This window comes from Talaromyces stipitatus, genomic scaffold (assembly GCF_000003125.1).
Source record: "Talaromyces stipitatus ATCC 10500 scf_1105507295487 genomic scaffold, whole genome shotgun sequence".
Taxonomy (NCBI): Eukaryota; Fungi; Ascomycota; class Eurotiomycetes; order Eurotiales; family Trichocomaceae; genus Talaromyces; species Talaromyces stipitatus.
In genome coordinates this window covers 952,871-971,009 of record NW_002990120.1, presented here as the reverse complement: position 1 = coordinate 971,009, position 18,139 = coordinate 952,871, and the positions used below count along the sequence as shown (strand labels likewise).

The 18,139-nt window shown below is 46.7% G+C and overlaps 8 protein-coding genes across 8 annotated transcripts, besides 1 other annotated feature; 5 read left to right on the top strand and 3 right to left on the bottom strand.

The window, feature by feature from the left end:
- Window positions 1–223: 223 nt before the first annotated feature.
- Window positions 224–1,307, bottom strand: TSTA_055580 (uncharacterized protein; the record flags this gene model as incomplete). Its single annotated transcript, XM_002487122.1, has 2 exons — window positions 224–846; window positions 917–1,307. 2 exons carry the CDS (start codon window positions 1,305–1,307, stop codon window positions 224–226), a joined length of 1,014 nt encoding a protein of 337 aa, XP_002487167.1.
- A 503-nt stretch (window positions 1,308–1,810) lies between these two features.
- Window positions 1,811–2,966, bottom strand: TSTA_055570 (uncharacterized protein). The gene is made up of 2 exons (XM_002487121.1): window positions 2,552–2,966; window positions 1,811–2,499 (listed from the first exon to the last, which is right to left on the bottom strand). Exons 1-2 carry the CDS (start codon window positions 2,935–2,937, stop codon window positions 1,998–2,000), a joined length of 888 nt encoding a protein of 295 aa, XP_002487166.1. The 5' UTR covers window positions 2,938–2,966; the 3' UTR covers window positions 1,811–1,997.
- Window positions 2,967–5,889: 2,923 nt separating this feature from the next.
- TSTA_055560 (hexokinase family protein XprF, putative) lies at window positions 5,890–8,056 on the top strand (the record flags this gene model as incomplete). The annotated part of the gene is made up of 2 exons (XM_002487120.1): window positions 5,890–6,509; window positions 6,635–8,056. The coding sequence occupies 2 exons, from the start codon at window positions 5,890–5,892 to the stop codon at window positions 7,908–7,910; spliced, it is 1,896 nt and encodes a 631-aa protein (XP_002487165.1). The 3' UTR covers window positions 7,911–8,056.
- Window positions 6,524–6,606: a sequence feature (A-rich).
- Window positions 8,057–8,263: 207 nt separating the features above from the next.
- TSTA_055550 (transcription initiation factor iia small chain) lies at window positions 8,264–9,021 on the top strand. The gene is made up of 3 exons (XM_002487119.1): window positions 8,264–8,331; window positions 8,445–8,592; window positions 8,659–9,021. The coding sequence occupies exons 1-3, from the start codon at window positions 8,291–8,293 to the stop codon at window positions 8,803–8,805; spliced, it is 336 nt and encodes a 111-aa protein (XP_002487164.1). The 5' UTR covers window positions 8,264–8,290; the 3' UTR covers window positions 8,806–9,021.
- Window positions 9,022–9,131: 110 nt separating this feature from the next.
- TSTA_055540 (uncharacterized protein) lies at window positions 9,132–10,661 on the top strand (the record flags this gene model as incomplete). The annotated part of the gene is made up of 3 exons (XM_002487118.1): window positions 9,132–9,397; window positions 9,457–9,502; window positions 9,557–10,661. Exons 1-3 carry the CDS (start codon window positions 9,178–9,180, stop codon window positions 10,659–10,661), a joined length of 1,371 nt encoding a protein of 456 aa, XP_002487163.1. The 5' UTR covers window positions 9,132–9,177.
- Window positions 10,662–12,867: 2,206 nt separating this feature from the next.
- Window positions 12,868–14,403, bottom strand: TSTA_055530 (DUF92 domain protein). Its single transcript, XM_002487117.1, has 3 exons — window positions 14,140–14,403; window positions 13,862–14,079; window positions 12,868–13,806 (listed from the first exon to the last, which is right to left on the bottom strand). The coding sequence occupies exons 1-3, from the start codon at window positions 14,326–14,328 to the stop codon at window positions 13,131–13,133; spliced, it is 1,083 nt and encodes a 360-aa protein (XP_002487162.1). The 5' UTR covers window positions 14,329–14,403; the 3' UTR covers window positions 12,868–13,130.
- Window positions 14,404–14,977: 574 nt separating this feature from the next.
- On the top strand, window positions 14,978–16,039 carry TSTA_055520 (uncharacterized protein; the record flags this gene model as incomplete). The annotated part of the gene is made up of 3 exons (XM_002487116.1): window positions 14,978–15,038; window positions 15,100–15,235; window positions 15,289–16,039. The coding sequence occupies 3 exons, from the start codon at window positions 14,978–14,980 to the stop codon at window positions 16,037–16,039; spliced, it is 948 nt and encodes a 315-aa protein (XP_002487161.1).
- A 239-nt stretch (window positions 16,040–16,278) lies between these two features.
- On the top strand, window positions 16,279–17,928 carry TSTA_055510 (aldehyde dehydrogenase family protein, putative). The gene is made up of 3 exons (XM_002487115.1): window positions 16,279–16,732; window positions 16,783–17,667; window positions 17,730–17,928. Exons 1-3 carry the CDS (start codon window positions 16,316–16,318, stop codon window positions 17,841–17,843), a joined length of 1,416 nt encoding a protein of 471 aa, XP_002487160.1. The 5' UTR covers window positions 16,279–16,315; the 3' UTR covers window positions 17,844–17,928.
- The last annotated feature ends 211 nt before the right edge of the window (window positions 17,929–18,139 follow it).

Here is an 18,139-nt window from a genome sequence, read left to right as displayed (position 1 = left end):
TTGATATCAGATGACAACCATACTGACATGGAAGCTTTTCCATCCAACAATCCTCGTCTTCAACTAGCCCATCTCGTCTGAAGGACAAAAGTCACTATCTACACTTGCTTGAGCACGAAACACATCATTAAACCAATACCAACCTCCAGTCTTAGTTTGTAACTCTCATCAAAGACATTCAAAGCCCTCACAATATCTGACACACACTCTCATCACTTTCAACTCAACTCGAACGACGTCGTACAGTACGGGAGGTCTCATACTGAGCATACGGATGCCATGAATAATCAGCATACGCACCAGAGTAGCGATCAATGGCATGGCGTTTTCTAGGTTTCAGGGGTCTCTCAGGCCCCAGCACCCGGCTGTTACTCTTGATGCTGCCGCTACCGCCATCCCTATAAAAGCTCTCAATCTCGAATCGCCGCTTCCTTCCACCGAGAAATTCAATCGCCTTGCTCTTCGCAAAACCAAACACGGTTTGAAGTTCCATTACCAAGCTGCTATCGCACAGTGACAGAATCCCCTGGGCCTGCAGGTAGCTAAGTGCATTCTCGGCGCTGTCACGTAGGAACTTTGCTGCATCGGCGAGTTTGGGGTCATCTCTGTCTCTGGCTGATTCGTGTAAGGCGTAGAAATCGCTCTTGGCCTTGAAGTAAGTGTGTAGCATGCGGTTGATGTTTGCGTTTATGCTCATATTTGGATGAAAGACTGTTGCATAAGCGGCGAAGACTGTCTCGCTGAACGGGAGATTCTGAGAAGGAGTCGCTTCAGACTTCGTCACTGTATTGGTCTTCACTTCCTCCTTGATTTGTTGGTGCTGAGACTCGGAGCGCGACCGGTAAGCTGATAAATGAATTAAAAAGTGTCAGCCAAAGACAAGCCCAGAGAACATAGAAGGAAAGTCAAGACGGACATCGCAATAGGTCATCCGTAACCGAAACCTCGCGATCAATCATATCCTCGACATAACTCTGCAGGCGCGAGTCTGGATCAATTCCCATAAACTCTCGAATGTAGAACTCTTGACCAGCTAGATTGTCTACGTCTTTGCCATTGCGACACAGCTCCAACAGACACTTGTCATAGACAGTAACGTAACCATCTTCGATAGCCTTGGGGCGACTCATAATCAGACCGATGTGGTGTTTGATGAGGTCGCAGAAAGACGAGTAGAGTTTGGGACTACCGCGTATGTAGCATAGACCGTCACTTGGTTCTTTGAGCGATTCGTACTCAGAGACCAGGGCGTCGACATAGTCCAGTGGACTTGAGTTACTAGACTGATGGTGTGGATAGATGGTCATTTTGGATGTTTTGTAGGGATTTCAGTTGAGTGATTTGGACAATAATTAGAGCTTTGTTAGAATTGTGAAGTAGCAATCAGACAATCATCAGGAAAAGTCTTAATCACACTCTGTTCTCAAAGGCAGGGGGTTAACTGCAACTCTCTGATTGACTCCGAATCAGTAAGTCAAAACACTGAAAACTGAACAGAGAAAGTGAAAAGGAAGAGGAGGGGGATGATGAAAAAAGTGTTTGACAAGATGAGAAACAGTCAAAGAGAAAGAAGAGAAAGCAGAGAAAGAATTGAAAGGCTGAGACGATCAAAAATAAAGAAGTGCAGGTGATTAGGTGAACAAGCATGATGTCGTTTGTCCTCATCCATCACCTAGCTTGTCTATTTTGGAAGAACGAAACATTGTCAAATGAGATGGCCTCTTTGTGTCTTTGGTCATCTGGGCAATGCAATTACGAGCTATGGAGGTAAGCCTTAATGGAAAAGTATAATATTCATCAGTTGGTTCTTGAAAACTGGTCCTTGTTGAGAGGCAGTGCATATTGATTAGTATAATTATCAAACGAGGGGTATCAGTATCAGGGTAGTCAAAGTTTAAGGAAATTTTCAGGCCTTGCCCAATGTGTGTGAGCCAGTGGCCATGACCAGAAAATCATGAAGCATAGAAGAGTTGAAGAATGACGAGCGCGCGCGCCTGCTAATTCCTCTCCTTCCATAATCTCTCGACTTCATCCACAAAAGTCGATACATCACTACCATGAGCGCAATCTTTCCATTTCCCGCCGTCTCGAATGCACCAGACAGTCTCATCAAGTCTCACAGTACAACTCTTCGTAACCCCGACATCTTGGGTGTGACGTACGCTCTTGCGCAGCAAAGCAATGCCACTTGGGTCTTCAGAAGTCGGATCTCCGGGGTTCTCAAAACCGTCATCCTCGCGACTTGCGCAAGCGTTTATAGCCTCAAAGTCGAGTCCATGCTCTAGCGCACAGTTTTGTACTAGAGGTCGGGACGGGATCTCTGGGTAATCGTCAATGAGGCAGTTTGCAAAGCCGAGAGAGCGGATGACGGGTGTCCGGGGAGTGGTTGATACTTGGCTCGTGGGAAACGGAAGATTGGCGGCACAGAGCATGAGCATGTTACCGATGCATTCAGTTGGGCCGTGTTTGCATTCCACATCGGAAGTGGTATTGGATACACTGGAAGAAGTTAATATTGAAACTAGAACAAAGAGGACGAGTCGATTCATACCTTCCAATAAACGAGAGTTGAAAATTGACCTTGTCACTGATCCTTTCCATCGCAGGTAGAATCAACTTCTGCAAGCAGTCCTTTGCATCGGGACATTTGCTCATAATGTGTACGTCCAGGGGTACCGTCTTCCCTTCCGTCTGCTGACCTGCAACATTGGCACGATTATTCGAAGAACCCGGCAGTAAGGCTGCTGCATATAGACGGTTTAGCCATATAATATACACGAGCCAGCAGGCTCCGATTATAGCAAGACCGCGGCGCAAATTGCGGTTCATGGCGCGCTCGCGCCATGATGAATAGGACCGATGGGTCTTGCCTTCTTGAGGAGCAAATTGCTCCTCTCGCTCAAGGTCTTGGTAAACTTGGTATGCTGTAGGAGGCATGGTGCATAGTATATCTGATGCTTGATGATGGTTAGGGATGGGTTGACGTTACCGTCCGACTTGGGATCCTCCTCCGCGGCCGAGAGATGCGCTAGCTTGAATGGGTTAAGCGCGAATCTTGAACATAAATTCGGTTGTTCGCGGTTTACTTCTACAACTTGACACTGCTCTCTGCAACTGAAACATCATCTACGGGATCTGATTGTGCATGCACCCGCCAGAATTGGTTTATCGTTGGCAGTGGTATTTCCTGGCAGGTAAGGATTGTAAAAGAGAGCCACCAAAGCGTCCGCATCATCGCAACCCTGGTCCCAAAGGAGACACACATGCGAATCAATGACCGAATATTGAAGTTAGAAACAGTGAGCGACAGTTATTCGAGAGGCGTACAAATTATCTCTGAATGTCGACCAAGAGAGCCGCCTTTCACACGCTTGATCTAATGATACTTGGATTTGGAAGTCGATGCAGGAAAGGAAAACCAGAAGAACACCAACAGAAGCGTTTCGCTCGAAAATAATTACATCTGTCCTTTCTTTCTCGAATCTCGACATATCATTTGAATCCACTCTTTGTCGATCCCTGCAAGAGCAGAATGTTGCAAGTCACCTGTCTTCCATCGTATCTCATTCCACGGTGGATAGCAAGTCCATCTCTTTTTGATTCCGGAAATAGAAATACTAACAGAAGCACCGGCATCAAGTTTGCGTAGGATGCACATGGCATGTCATACTCGTTTGCAGTGCTGGTGCTTATGCTTCAGGAACCTAGCTATCATAATGCCTTAACCCTAGTGCCCGGAATCTCAACTCCTCACGGCTCTTTAAAGTCCTTCCTCCGCTATAACAGGCCAACGCAAACTTCTCCGGTTCATCCAAAATACGTAGTCACATTCTCCAACGACCGGGATTCCAGAAGAAAACACCAGCCTTGAATATGGACAGTTCTGTCCAGAACTTTTCTTTTAACTTCTTGCAACTGAGATGATCATGTAGCACTGAGTCTAGACTCTGAAAAACCATGCCTCGAGTCGCGTGGCGCAAGCCATCGGGTAACTGGGATAAGTTCCGGTGGAATCAACTGGTAAAACTTGTACGGAGTAAATTGTATGGAGGTCATTGGCGGGGTGTATGTTTATGCCTCAGGCAGCAAGGCATTAGCCGGTATCGGCTCTCTCCACAAGGGCCTCGATTTCATACACTCCAAGCAGAAGCCAACACGAAACATCCTCGTCTCGACACGATAGTCTCAGGCTGAGACTAGGGACGAATCGGAATCATGTCGGTATTCTTGCCCTTTTCGCCGACGATTCCGGAGTAAGCGCTGCACGAAAGGTCGAGACACGCGAGCAGGCTGACCAGGGTACATCGCCAGAGTCATCCTCTGTCCAGCCATCTACTACGGAGTACGGACTACGGACTACCGTTTATCTCTTGACAGTACGCACTGAGAAAGTATCCCGGTCAAACGTTTTACGCATAAGCAACATGCCGATCCTAGTATTCGAGCCGGCGTTTCAATCCAAGACCTGAGCATTAACCATCGCCAAAGGTCCATCTACAAGGCCAACGGTCCCGATCGATATCTGTCACGCGCCCTCCACACGTGTCGGGTCGATGTTACTGTCTCGGAGCTGGGCCAGGATTGGGGTCGATTGAGATATATTAATTTATATTGGTCTTTCAGAAACTGTGAATACTCGAGTACGGCCTCATATGACATGGACGATCAGATCCTCATCCCGGCTGCTAAATAACACGAATGAATGGAGACGAGAAGCTCCGAAAGCGGAAGTGGAACAACATACTCCAGACGTTGCTGCGTCTGCAGTCTGTGCAGTAGGTGACTCATACGTAGTCGACGATAACAAGACTAATTTACCCAACAATTCAAGCCGAGCATATTATTGATTCTGGGCCGCGCTATACCTGGATTGCGGAGTTGTGCTTCTCCTCCGGTATACTATGTATAGGTAGTTCCAAGAACCCAGGGCTCGGGTTGAGCCTCTCGCATTGGAACCAGGTACGTACTACCAGACAGATAACGCTCGGGCGATGAGAATAAATACGAATATTCCCTAAAAGACAACCCGTAAGAAAGAGAAGTACGTAAAGCAGCAACTCGTAAAGTCTCACGGTGGGGTGATCATCGATAACTATCATCTATACAGGCACGTAGCAGTAGTGACTCTACAACAACCACCATGTCTGCCCACCCAATCATCTATTGGCGGCCCTCTCTTTATAATTGACGAATACCATTGGAGACCCTCAACTCTGGACCGAGAACCATCGTCGTCTCTTCTCCCGACGTCACATCGGGTCCCAAGCCTTGTGCCCGTGTGGTCGCATTGCTACTATATCTCTCCCCGTCCTCCACGGTCCCTCGTCCATCTCCCTCGTTTCGGCTTCTACATCGGGACGTCGGATTCGCTACTCAGCAAGTTATCCTGGTACAGTTACTGGGTAGTCAGCATCAAATAAATAAGAGAAACGGTTGTGCTATAATCGCGGGGGAGGAGGAGCAGAAGAGTCATCTGCCCACCACACCAGCGTTCAACATCAGCCTAGCTTACCGGCTACAGCTACTAGAGCCGTCAGCATCGTCGACCTTCCGGTCCGCATTCGAAGAACATATATCCCTGTCCATACACGCTATATACGCGCAGTCCTGTCACGCGATAATATACAATTGGGTAACAGGGAGTTGTTTGTCAGGGCTTGCTTTGATCAGAGAGTCTCCCTTGACACGGACCGAACCCGCACGTTGGGCATTCAGTGCGCCGTACCTACCCATCAGCACTCTCTGCGTAACGTGAGAGCTAACTAATCAGGTTCTATCTTGGTAGAGCGTTCAATTACGAAGCATGCCGATTTGACCGTTGCTCGTTCGCATTCTCCAGACAGCCCACCCTATATACATACACGTATATACAGACATATCTCCTGCACCATGACGGAGGCGGCCGCTACGTTCGCTCGTGACCTAGACCAACAAACTACAGTAGACGACGTTGACGACGAGGATGTTGCCTCCGAGCCTGAACATACCCACGCCGAAGAGCCCAAATTGAACGTGGACCCTGTACAAGAGTTCCTCAAACCGTTAGTCCTAGAGGAATCGCGACTCTACAATCTAGCTCGTCGCTTCTCGGACGTATACCGACATCTAGCTCTGACATCTGATCAACAGTTCCTGCCGACGCCTGTGACACAACTACCGACTGGTGAGGAAGTGGGGCGTTATTTGGCGATTGATGTTGGAGGTAGTAATCTACGGGTAGCGTTTATTGAGCTGTTGGGTGAAGATGCGGATTCAGATAAAAGTCCCGGCAGTGCTTCGGAAAGGTCACGCGATACGATCCGCAAGGCTCAACGACAGCGTGTGAGACGGACACTGGAAAAAGCATGGCCCATCCAGGAACATTTGAAGAAGGACAAAGCAGAAGACCTGTTTTCGTGGATAGGCGATTGCGTCGCCGAAGTTATAGCCGACAGTCTTTCTTCGGATGCTACCAAGGGAGATATTCCGGAGGAATTGGAAATGGGCATTACATTCAGTTTTCCAATAATGTATGCATCCCGACTTTTTTTTCTTTCTTTTCTTTCTTTTCTTTCTTTCTTTCTTTTTTTCTTTTCTTATCTTTTCATTTATTTTTTTTTTATTTTTGCTAGGATTAGTTGCTGACGATAAACAGGCAGGAATCAGTGGACGAGGCTACGCTCATGCCAATGGGCAAAGGGTTTGCAATCACATCCGATCTGAATTTGCGCAACATGCTCCTTTCAGGTTATGAAAAGCATACAAGACGAAATGATGACGACGAGCCATCGTCCAAACGACGGAAGCTCTATGCGCTTCCGAAATTGAAAATTGCCGCCATTACCAATGACACCGTTGCGACTTTGGTCTCGTCGGCCTACTGCGTAAAGTCATTACCCAATAGCCGTGTTACAATGGCTATCATCGTGGGGACGGGCTGTAATGCGACGATACCCATGTCACTGAGTGATTTACACGAATCCAAGGCTAAGCTGGTCAGTTCAAGAGACCCTATGGCTACGCAAACAGTAGTCAACACAGAAATCACAATCTCGGGTGCAGCGGCTCCGCTGAAAGAGCTCAACATTGAGACGAAATGGGATATTGAACTTGACAGGGCATGTTCTCGACCTGGTTTCCAGCCCTTTGAATATATGACTGGTGGACGATACGTTGGCGAACTCGTACGAATTATATTCTTCGACTATCTTACCAACGTACTCGGAGTCACCAAGAAAGAGTTGCCGGCCAATTTGGTTCAGGAATATGCACTCTCCACAACCTATATTTCCCACAAAGTTGCGCGTAGTCGATCAGACCAGGAATTAGCAGTGGAACTGACGCGGTCCTTGCCTCCGCCGGAATCGAGTGAATGGTCGTGGACTAAAGACACAGCAGGCGCATTCCGGAAAATCGCCCGAGCTGTTCAAACACGGTCAGCAGGGCTGATTGCGTCTGCAGTCGTGGGACTCCTCGCATGCACACGAGAGATTCAACTGCGAGACGACAGTGCACGAAACTCACCTCAACCTCCCCTAGGCGAAGAAGATCCTTCTCTGAACTCCACCACATCCACATATCAAGACAACCAATTCTCAGCTGCAGTTACATCCGCCGTAACCGCAGCTGCGAAATCACTCTCAACAACGAGCGGAAACAATACTAATAATCAACGAGGTCTCATCGTACCCGTCCTCGCACCAGCCCCAGCAGACTGGCAATCCGGCCCCGAAGAATTGGTCGTCGCCTACACTGGAGGCATCATCCAAAATTACCCCAACTTCAAGGAAACGTGTCAGTCATATATCGATCGCATGATTATGCGCACGGGTCCTCAGAAGAGTGGCAAGTCTGTGTTTTTACGGGAGGCTTCTGATGGAGGTGTGATTGGGGCTGGGGTTCTTGCTGGTATGGTTGCTGGAAGGGTTTGATAATTATCTCGTCCTTTACGTTAAGAATGGTGTCATTGGGAATTGAGAAGAGCAGTGAGCACAAGTGAGATGAAGAGATTCGAGATACTATATAGGAGTTGGGGGTTCGGTGTTAGTATGAGGTTGGCGTTCTCTTATAGCCTAGGTATATAAAGTGGGATGGATCATACGTATATTCTGGGATCTTTCAAATTGATACTCGAAATATTCAAACAATAACTAAATGGCACAGTACCAAGAGATTGTTGCCTCAGGTGTCATTGCTTATATCAGCCGCTCACGTGACCTGATCACTACCTTCGAACTCGGCAGGCTCCAGACTATTTAAACACCGCCACTTAGCCTTCACCATCACCCTCAAGACTACAATAACCGCAAGAATGAGCACTCAAGCATACTACGAGCTCTATCGCGGTAGCAGGTATAACTTCTTGCAACTCGGCACAAACTCATTTCATTGCCTGACTCAGAACACCGTAGGAATTATGGGCTAACGTATATGGTTACTAACTTCTTTGATTTGTGACGATACAGTCTCGGACTCTCATTGACAGATACACTCGATGATTTGATCAATGAAGGCCGAATCGAGCCACAGTTGGCGATGAAGATTCTGTCGAATTTCGATCGTTACGTTACCGAGGTATTAGCCGGGCATGTTCGGGCTAGGTTGTCGTTTAAGGTGTGCCTTTCTTTTTTCTATCTAAGGGCGTGAGGGCAGTTGTTAACATGCTTTCAATCGGGATAGGGTCACCTAGATACATACCGTTTCTGCGATGAAGTATGGACTTTCCTGATCAAGGATGTTACTTTCAAACTCGATAATCAGACGACTGTGCAAGCGGATAAGGTCAAGATTGTTAGCTGCAATAGCAAACGTCCCGGAGAGGCCTAGTCGGTCGAGTCGAGTCGATTCGCGTCGTCGCATGATATTCTACGTTTTGCATATTGCGTAAAAGAGAGCAGAATGGAACAGAGTAATGAAAGTACATGAAACTATTTACGATGGGATGGCGTTTTGGGAGTTATTTTTTTGGTCATGACATGAAAGATAAATTATTTGTTATTAAAGAAATCAGATACCCAGCAAATTCTATATCAGTGTGATATGACTAAATTGAATTGTAGAATTATGTGCTTAACAATATGTAAGGCTCGACCGCTTTTTATAACTCCGATGCGGATGCGGACGTCATCGACAATCGCAACAACATCTAACCCATAACAATGCGCAACTAGACTTATACTCCACAACAACACATCCCTAATGCCACGCTTACTACCATGGCTAACAAAAGACGACCTTCGCGGAAAACGTGATCGCAGCACTCCGACCCCTGTAGCTGAAGTACAACCGTCTACTCGACGACGGACTGGTGTTGGTCTTCGGACGCCTTCACCAGGCGTATCAAGCAATAATGGCGGTGATCGCAGCGGGAAGCAGAAGTCTGGTCAGAATACTACAAATATTGATTTTTTAAGATCATGTAAGTATTCCTTTCTTGTTTATTAATGTTCTTCGTGGTCTGATTCTGACAATGTCAAGCCCGGAGTCCGCCTACATCACCGATAGCATCTCCCCCCACCGAAGAGTACGTGAATATGAACCTACCAACATTCAACACTAACTAATCCATGGTATAAAGATATATAATCCCCGGCTTCGACAACGACGACATGTACATCATGGTCGAAGACGAATTCTACGCTATCGCACAACAATTCACGCGCCATCTACATCACGCCGAATACATCCGTCGCAAAAAGCAAGCTAAGAAATTGAATGCGTCCGTCTTGCGAAATATGGAGAGACCGACGGATGGAAAGACGGCGATGAGTAAGAGGATGCTGAAACGGAAGGAAGCTGAACGGCTTCGAGAGAGGCAGAAGAAAGGGTTGGAGCCGATGTCGAGGAGGCCTGATAATGATAGCGATACTGATGGGGATGGTGGGCTCGAAGAAATTGGGGATGAGGAGGAAGAGTGTGAAGATGATCCGTGGTATGGAACTTCGTTGCATGCTTTTATGACAAGTCCGCGCAAGAATAAGTCTCTTGTGGGATTGGAGAGGATTAGGTCAAAGACTAGAGCGGCGGCTGGGTTTGAGTCGGAAGTTACGGCGAGGCCTCCTACGAGTAATTCTTCAAGGCCCGGGTCGTCTTTATGGAGGGAAGATGCGCAGTCAGCAGGTAACGATGAGTTACAGGCGACTTCTTCGGGAGACGATGATGATCTGGAGATTGTTGAGGCCAAGTCGAGTAGACCGAATCCATTACCAGAGTCGAAAGTCCGTGTGCGAACGAACACTGTCAAGAAAGAATCGCCGGAGGTTGGTAATATAAGGCCTAAAACTCAGCAGAACACTGTCAAACGTCGAGAAGTTGCATTCGAGAACCAACGAACGAGTACTACCACCTTACATCCCCAACACGCCGTTATCAAACAGAAACATGTTCACGCAAAAGACCTAAAATCTGAATTCAAAAAGGAAACATTCACCACATCTACCAAACCCTCTACTCTCAACAGACCAAGGAAAAGAATATTTCTGGACGAATTGGATGATACTGATGTTAAAACTAATGATACATCAAGAAATGATGATATAATACAGGACCAGCCTCGAAAATTACTATCAACAACAGCAGCAAAGGAGTCTCGTTCCACGTATCGTACAACATCCGAGCAAAAGCAACAAGATAAGACGGCCAAAAGATCCCGTATCAGCGATATTCCGATGTTTCTGGTGTGAAGTCTGGAGTATACACTCGCAAAATTTCATAGTCGGTGGTACTATCGATTACGTCGTCAATTTTGCACTCAGCCTGAGAACCTGTCTCCTTAGCTGGTCCCTCTTAGAGGCTTGTCGTACCACCGCAGCGTTCTGGGCGACTTCCTTCTCAGCCATAACTCCATGGCTATCGTTGCGGTGTAGCGTGCTCTGACTTGAAAATTGTCAGAATCGACTATCCTTCTCGAAGTGAAGGGTAATAACCTACTCATCGTCTATAAACCGTATTGCGATTTCTTCTTTTCTGAAATTTGTCGGGGGTCCCTATACAGATCGTGCGCGTTAGTAAGATCTTCGCTAACTTATGGATTGGGTCACACGAACGATTTCAATGATTCTACCTGGACTGTTGGTATCATCCTTTCTGAAAATGGGTTTGAGCCATTTTGTTATCGGTGAGAAACATCCACCGGTCGACATGGTTTCGTTGATTGGATATGACTCGTGAGTCTATAATCGTACGCTTCGAAGAGAAGACCAAATGCAAGAGGAGAAAAAGCGAGGGTATCTTATGACATGCACAAAAAGAACGATGCACAAGCGAGTGGCAGACAAATGCAATGCAAAAGAATGAGAGGACTTTTAACAAAAAAAAGAAAGAACAACGCGCTGTTTCAATGTCCTTCTTCTTCGTTATATCATTGTCTGAGGATAACTCAGATCAAGTCGAAGGAATAGAAACCTCGACAGGTTATGTATATAAATGTCTGGTATTTCACGTTTCACGTTCCACAAATGACCTACACATAGCTAGGAAGCGAAGTCTCACAGTCTCACATTTTCTCGACCCCCCTGGGTAACTCTATAGAACAGCTAAGCCTCCTACGTTGACAGGATCAAATAGACTCCCTAGCCTCTTCTCAAATCCGCATTATCCTATATCTGTTCTAGCTAGAATTCCTCATTCAAAGGGTGCCTATCAGAAGATAAAATGAGCGAATGATATCTCGCCGGAAATGTACCTGCTGGATTTCCGGAGACGATCATTGAATTTCTTTCCTTTTTAAGCGCAGGCTGCACGCTGTTAAGGTTCGGTATATTTTCCATTCGTATTGATGTGCATGCATTGCTATGCGCTTGAGTCCTTTAGACGAAAGTTGATGTATGAGTATAGAATGTCATGCTTCATTTTTGTTCGTGTCTATCGGTTGATTCATAAAACAAGCGAGAATTCTCCACTTCTACTCTTCAATAATCACGTTACACGCCATTCTCTTCAGTCATATGTGGTAGACTAACTTGATGAATATTGAATATTTCCAGGCCCGTGTGTCGTGCCACATTCCAGGGACCAGAACCCCCTTTCCGATGTTCGATCTCGTGCTGCCCTTTCTTTAGGGCTAACCCCTGGCCGCGTGTAACGAGCTAGATTTATTCGTAATTTGCTTGTATCAGTCGCAGGAAAATGATAGGTAATGATTAAGTAGTAGAAAAGAGTCATTTAGGTATATTCGTGGTACGTATTTTCCTCCTGAGCTCATGACCATCCTAGCCCTAACTCCCGGGATCGCGAACTTTACTGAAGATCCCTTTCACGCCCGACACAACTAGCACTTACGTATCAATCACTCATTTCTCGGAAAGATTATAAACTTTCAATAATAATCACGCTAAAAGCATTGAAATTTAGTTATCCGCATCGTCTTGGGTAAAATGTTTCGATCTTCATTCAGATTAAGGGGAGATTTGTCAGGACTTTCCATTCTTCGGGCCGGATTTATGTATTCACCTTTGTCCTTGTCCCCAAGAGGTTCAGTGCGGATATTATGACGGGGTTAAGGGATGAGAGTGGTTATAGAGATTTGTCGGGGATAATGTAATGAGTGAAGGTACGGTTTGGATATGTAATATGAGTCCTGCCTGGTTTGAAACTGGGATTCAGTTTGCGTATGGTTATTATGATTATGGAACTTGGATAAGAGACTACGTAGACACGTGCATATATAGTAAGTAACATGGTACAACTGCAGAAAGGTTGAAGATACTATTTTCGTATAATTGTTTGACACATGCAAAACCAGTGCCGCAACGGTTTCCTTCAATTGCCCAACGCCCGCACGACACTTACAATCTCTTGATACAGTATAAAAATAGCTCCGATATCTCGTATCGTACGAAATTCGGATGTAGAACGACATGACATACGTGTTTCGTTTGCTCTGTCCTGTGCAACGAAAAGTCGTCAACTAAACTGGGACCGTCGGAAATTAGGGCGTTCGGTTGGTGATATGTAGCTAGATATTCGACTGGTTTGTGTCACTTGTACGATATCAATCTTGAGTAACTCATTGGTGCCTTGTATAACTCGAGCATTTATTCAACATGATGTTTCCTGGTGAGAGCAACGGAGGTGATTGCAATATGTTCATAAAAATGATTGCCTAGTCCAGTTGTTTGTTTATGTGTTCAAAGCCGCATATCCAAACAGAATCACACAAAACCCTCGGCAACATTCAATGGTACGCCCCAGTAGTAACTGGCAAACACCATTGCGCCCAGACTCATTATAGCGGCCATAAGAAGGTTTACAGCATTATTGTCGAGAATGTCGAATCCGCTCTCAACCTTTCGACTACCTTCTTCGGCACTTGCAACTTTGGCAGGCAGATTGTCCGTCCGTGTTGCCCTGGCACTAACCGCATTGACAACGGATTCGGTTGCATGAATATCACTATTATATTTCCTAGCGTCACTGCCAGTCGTTGCCACGGAAGATTTCGTTGATCCAGGATGAATCAAAACCTTACGCCCACCGGTACCCTCCACAATTTTCCCGCTCCTCTTATCCACAACGCTAGCTTGAAGCAAACCGCCGAGGAGACTATCAAGAAGACTGCCGAGTGTACCGCATACCGTAACCGCGACGACAAATTGGGCTCTATCGAGTAGTGACCATGATTCGGCACAGAAAGGGACGAATAGAACTGAAGTCAGGGCAATCAGGAAGGCGCCAAAGGAGCCTGCTAGAAGACCGGTTAATGTAACACCACCGTTTGTACCGGGTGGCACGACTCGTAGGGTTGGAGATGTGATTAGACGAGGTGATGATTTGGATAGAATGCCGAGTTCGGATGATAATGTATCTGCTGCGACGGCTGCATAGTTTCTGTAGGCAAAACTTAGCCCCGGTTTATGATTTACTATATGTGGGTAGGACGTACGCAATAACTCCCACCATCAAAACATCACCAATATCTCCACCTTTCGCAAAACAGGTTGTCGAGTATCGTCCCTGGTTCCAGATCAAGTAGGTATGTAGTGCAATGAGGACCGTGGCCACGATCGAATTGGCGAATACTTGTATATGTGTTCGGGCACCTTCACCACCAGCGGCACCAGAGGCTGATAACGTCAGCTGCGCTTTAATGTCATGTTTAACCTATGAAAGAAATCGAAACATTAGTCACCTTTGTCTCGGGTATTTCCGGTACATGCATACCTTTGTAGCTCGACTACCAGCGAGATAGAAAACTGCTAAAAGGAGAAACGGAGCTATCCATGGATGGAGGACGTGGACAACAGCTGTGAGAGAAGCGGCCAGAATGCCCGCGGGAGTCAGTGTCTTGCGGGACCATGCCCGGTATACCAAGGCGCTGACCGCGGGAACAGCAATAGCCGGGTTGACCATGCTGAGTCTTTGCAGTGTGTTTATTTAATCATAAGAATGCTGCTATTGTGGTGATGCTAATGACAACACCAGAATAATGGCATTGTGAAGAGAAGTTGCTGTTGTTCCACCCCAGCGGGAAGCTAAGTAGCGGTAACTGGCGGATGACTAGCGCCTGGGCCTCCCCGTAGCTTTACGTACAGCTCTAGTTAGATCTGATATTGCCTAATTAGGTAAAAAATTATACAAGCCCTTTAAATGTTGATCCCGGCATCAATCTATAACTATCGCAGGTAGAACCTTCTATTTCTTTGATTCTAACAATGAACTTGATACTAATATGCTGTTTGCTTTATTAATCCCCGTGCCCCACAACTCTTTCCAGCTTACAGAGCGACTGGGCATCAAGTTCAAAGAGCACAGCCAATGCTCAGCGTGTTCATCATGGTCCTGTGCGGACACAAAGCGTTGCTTTAAGGATGACTGTGTTGCACGATGCGCCATGATGCAGCAGATTCGAACTCGACAAGCCATGTCTAGTGGCATATATATGTCGAGTCTTAACAGAGACTTAGACCAGCTGCTAAATACATAAAGAAAATCGACACACCTTCATATTGGAAGAAAAGACTTTCAAGATCAATTACCATTGCCGACACCATCAGAAAATATGTCCTCGATATTAGGGATGATCAATATTCATTACAGATACGAAGACTCACCTGGGCTCAGTAAGTTCAAAAACTCCCAAAGATTCTCGTCCGTCCGTTATAACAGGTTGAAATCTTCTAGGGCACAGTTGTGGTGTCTGCGGTACACCTCTGAACCATCCACGCGCGAGGAAATCGTGTATTACAAGACATACAGAGCCATGCATTGCGTTCCATCACACTTTGTTCCGTGTGGGAAGAGGCCACTCGTGTGAGCCGTATGTTCCCCTGATATCTTCTCACGAGTAAACATTAACCACCACCGGAACAGATGCAACAAGTCCAGAGAAATGCACTTGAAGCGACACCGCGAGCTTCTCGAGACTATCCGTGACATCCATGGCAAGATGGAACTCAAGACACCCATTCCAAGTCTGAGTCAGATCGAAGAGCTCATACATGGATATCGCCATGAAAATCTAGGAGCCAATCGTACCGCCCTCGATAGAGCGATGATTAGAGACGTCGAGCGTCGCGAGAAGCTTAGCGCAGATATGGATAGACGACCTCCCGCAACCATGGACAACGAGCTGCTCCGAGAGATCGCTAAGAAATTCGGAATCATTGTTAAAGGAAAACTACCCAAAGATCTTCAAGTCTCAATTCTGCGTCTTTGCGAGAGACTGGTCAAGGACATTGACACCCTCTGTAACGAGTCCAGAGAAACGATGAAACGCCAATTCGGCTATTATCGTTATGCTGACAAACGATCGTTTAACGTATTGCTCAGACGAATCGACCCAAACAACACGGAGGATCTTCTTGAAATAACTGACGATGAAGGAGGCAATGATGGCGATGACGATGAAGACGATGAAGACGATGCCCGGCAACCTGCCCCCCCTCCGCCTCCTCCAAAGAGAAACTCAAGAAACAGGCCTCCTTCGAGGACTACAGGGCCCATGACCATCACCATCGTCCCCAACGCGCCGAGGGATGGCCCGTTGCCTCCAAGAACTCCCAACCATCCTATCGGAACACCCTTGATCAGAAAGGAGGACCGAGAGGAAGAGAGATATTGAGTTCTGACTCTTAAGAAGGGTAATTTCTGTGCAGGGAGACTGCTCGATTGTCCATTTGTGAGAGTACAACAGATAGTGATAGCAATGGAAATAACAGATTTGATTCTGTGAAGAATTGAGATACGTAGTTGAATGCCCCCACTGTGCAGCTCCACACTTATCGGCCGGCAGGAGGGGTCTGATAAGCTGTCCTCCCCTCTTTGACCTCTCTTCTTTTTACAATACTTCTTCTTTCTCCTGATTGAAGGTAAATTTCACTCAGTACCTACAGACATCATGGCTCTCGAAACGCTCAAAACAATTTCCCCCATCACGAACAAGCCGATCCTCATCCGGACGGGAATCTCCTCAGAGGAGCTCGCTTTGCTCCCGGAGACCGCTCAAAAGGCTTTTCAATCATTCTCGCAGAGTACGACTCTAGCCCAACGACAAGAGATTGTCAGACGAGCCTTGGGAATCCTAGCCAGGAAGAAGGATGAATTGGGAAGGGAGATTACGGAGCAGATGGGCCGGCCCATCTCCTACACTGGGGTTGAGATTACGACAGCTGTGAAGAGAGGAGAATTCTTGCTTAGTACTAGCAGCTCACTGCTTGGGGAAGAAGGCGTTGTGGATGGCGAGCCGGAGAAGGGGTTTAAACGATATATCAAGAGAAAACCCGTCGGTGTCGTCTTGATTATTTTCGCATGGAATGTAAGTTTGCCACTTTATAGAAGTATGGCAACCTGAGACTAACTGCATAGTATCCATACTTGATCCTTGTCAACAGTTTGATCCCTGCACTCCTCGCCGGAAATGCAGTCATCTTGAAACCCTCTCCTCAGACTCCTACGATAGTCGAGCGAATCGCATCAGCCTTCCAGGAAGCCGGACTACCGCAGAATGTGATACAATATTTCCATTCCGGATCTTTGACGCAGATCCAAACCCTTGTTCGATCACCTCTCGTCAACCATATCTGTTTCACCGGTTCTGTCGCAGGAGGGCTAGCTGTCCAGCAAGCTGCATCAGACCGTATTGTCACCGTCGGCCTCGAACTCGGCGGTAAAGACCCGGCATATGTCCGTGGAGATGTGGACCTTGCCTGGGCTGCCGAAGAAATCGTTGACGGTGCAATATTCAATAGCGGACAGAGCTGTTGTGCAATTGAACGTGTTTACGTACACGAAAGTATTCACGACAAATTTGTGGAAGAAGTCAAGAAGGTCCTTAGCAGGTACCGGGTCGGCGATCCGTTTGACAAGAACACACAGATTGGTCCAGTTATTTCGCGTCGCTCACAGGAAACTTTTAACGCTCATGTTGCAGACGCATTAGCCAAAGGCGCGAAAGACGAGACGCCGGAGAATGAAACCTTCAAGGACCTGCCTGCCGATGGCAACTATGTGAAGCCTACACTTTTGACTGGTGTCACGCACGAGATGCTCGTCATGACCGACGAGACATTCGGGCCCGTCATTCCAGTTATGAGTGTCAAGAGCGACGATGAAGCTGTCCGGTTCATGAACGACAGCGAGTTCGGTCTTACGGCCAGCGTATGGACCAAAGATGTCGCAACTGCAGAACAGCTTATCGAGAAGGTTGAAGCTGGTACGGTGTTCATCAATAGGGCCGACTATCCCAGCCCGGTGAGTCAAACACGGTTATCTAGATACTACCGGATATACAGTACTAATAATGAATTGAGTAGGATCTTGCTTGGACCGGCTGGAAGAACTCCGGACGAGGAGTGACTTTGAGTAGATTCGGATTTGATCAGTTTGTGAAGCTGAAGAGTTACCATGTTAAGGATTACCCGAAATAGTTATCGCTCTGAGTCCCTGCACAGACGGATTAGAGAAAATATATAGATAATCAACAATTGACGAAAAAGTTAGATGAAGGACTCGTATAATTGCAAATACGGTAGTAACAGTAAGGTTCGGACAAGCTAAACGAGCTTTAAACGAGTCCTCAACCAGCGACTAGTTCGTCACGTTGGTGAGGTTATCTTCAACCCGGCAATTCCGTTCTAAGAATAGTGTATATTTCTCCTCTGCAATGGCTTCCCAGTCCATATCCAGTGGATATCATATAGGTAATCAGGTCGACACGATGTGG

Coding starts and splice junctions, on each gene's coding strand:
- TSTA_055510 (XM_002487115.1), top strand. CDS start 16,316: ATGGCTCTCGAAACGCTCAAAACAATTTCCCCCATCACGAACAAGCCG. Junction 16,733..16,782: donor TGATTATTTTCGCATGGAAT/GTAAGTTTGCCA, acceptor CTAACTGCATAG/TATCCATACTTGATCCTTGT. Junction 17,668..17,729: donor GGGCCGACTATCCCAGCCCG/GTGAGTCAAACA, acceptor TGAATTGAGTAG/GATCTTGCTTGGACCGGCTG.
- TSTA_055530 (XM_002487117.1), bottom strand. CDS start 14,328: ATGGTCAACCCGGCTATTGCTGTTCCCGCGGTCAGCGCCTTGGTATAC. Junction 14,080..14,139: donor CTGGTAGTCGAGCTACAAAG/GTATGCATGTAC, acceptor TTTCTTTCATAG/GTTAAACATGACATTAAAGC. Junction 13,807..13,861: donor TTGATGGTGGGAGTTATTGC/GTACGTCCTACC, acceptor TTTTGCCTACAG/AAACTATGCAGCCGTCGCAG.
- TSTA_055550 (XM_002487119.1), top strand. CDS start 8,291: ATGAGCACTCAAGCATACTACGAGCTCTATCGCGGTAGCAG. Junction 8,332..8,444: donor GAGCTCTATCGCGGTAGCAG/GTATAACTTCTT, acceptor GTGACGATACAG/TCTCGGACTCTCATTGACAG. Junction 8,593..8,658: donor GGGCTAGGTTGTCGTTTAAG/GTGTGCCTTTCT, acceptor CAATCGGGATAG/GGTCACCTAGATACATACCG.
- TSTA_055570 (XM_002487121.1), bottom strand. CDS start 2,937: ATGCCTCCTACAGCATACCAAGTTTACCAAGACCTTGAGCGAGAGGAG. Junction 2,500..2,551: donor CAACTCTCGTTTATTGGAAG/GTATGAATCGAC, acceptor AACTTCTTCCAG/TGTATCCAATACCACTTCCG.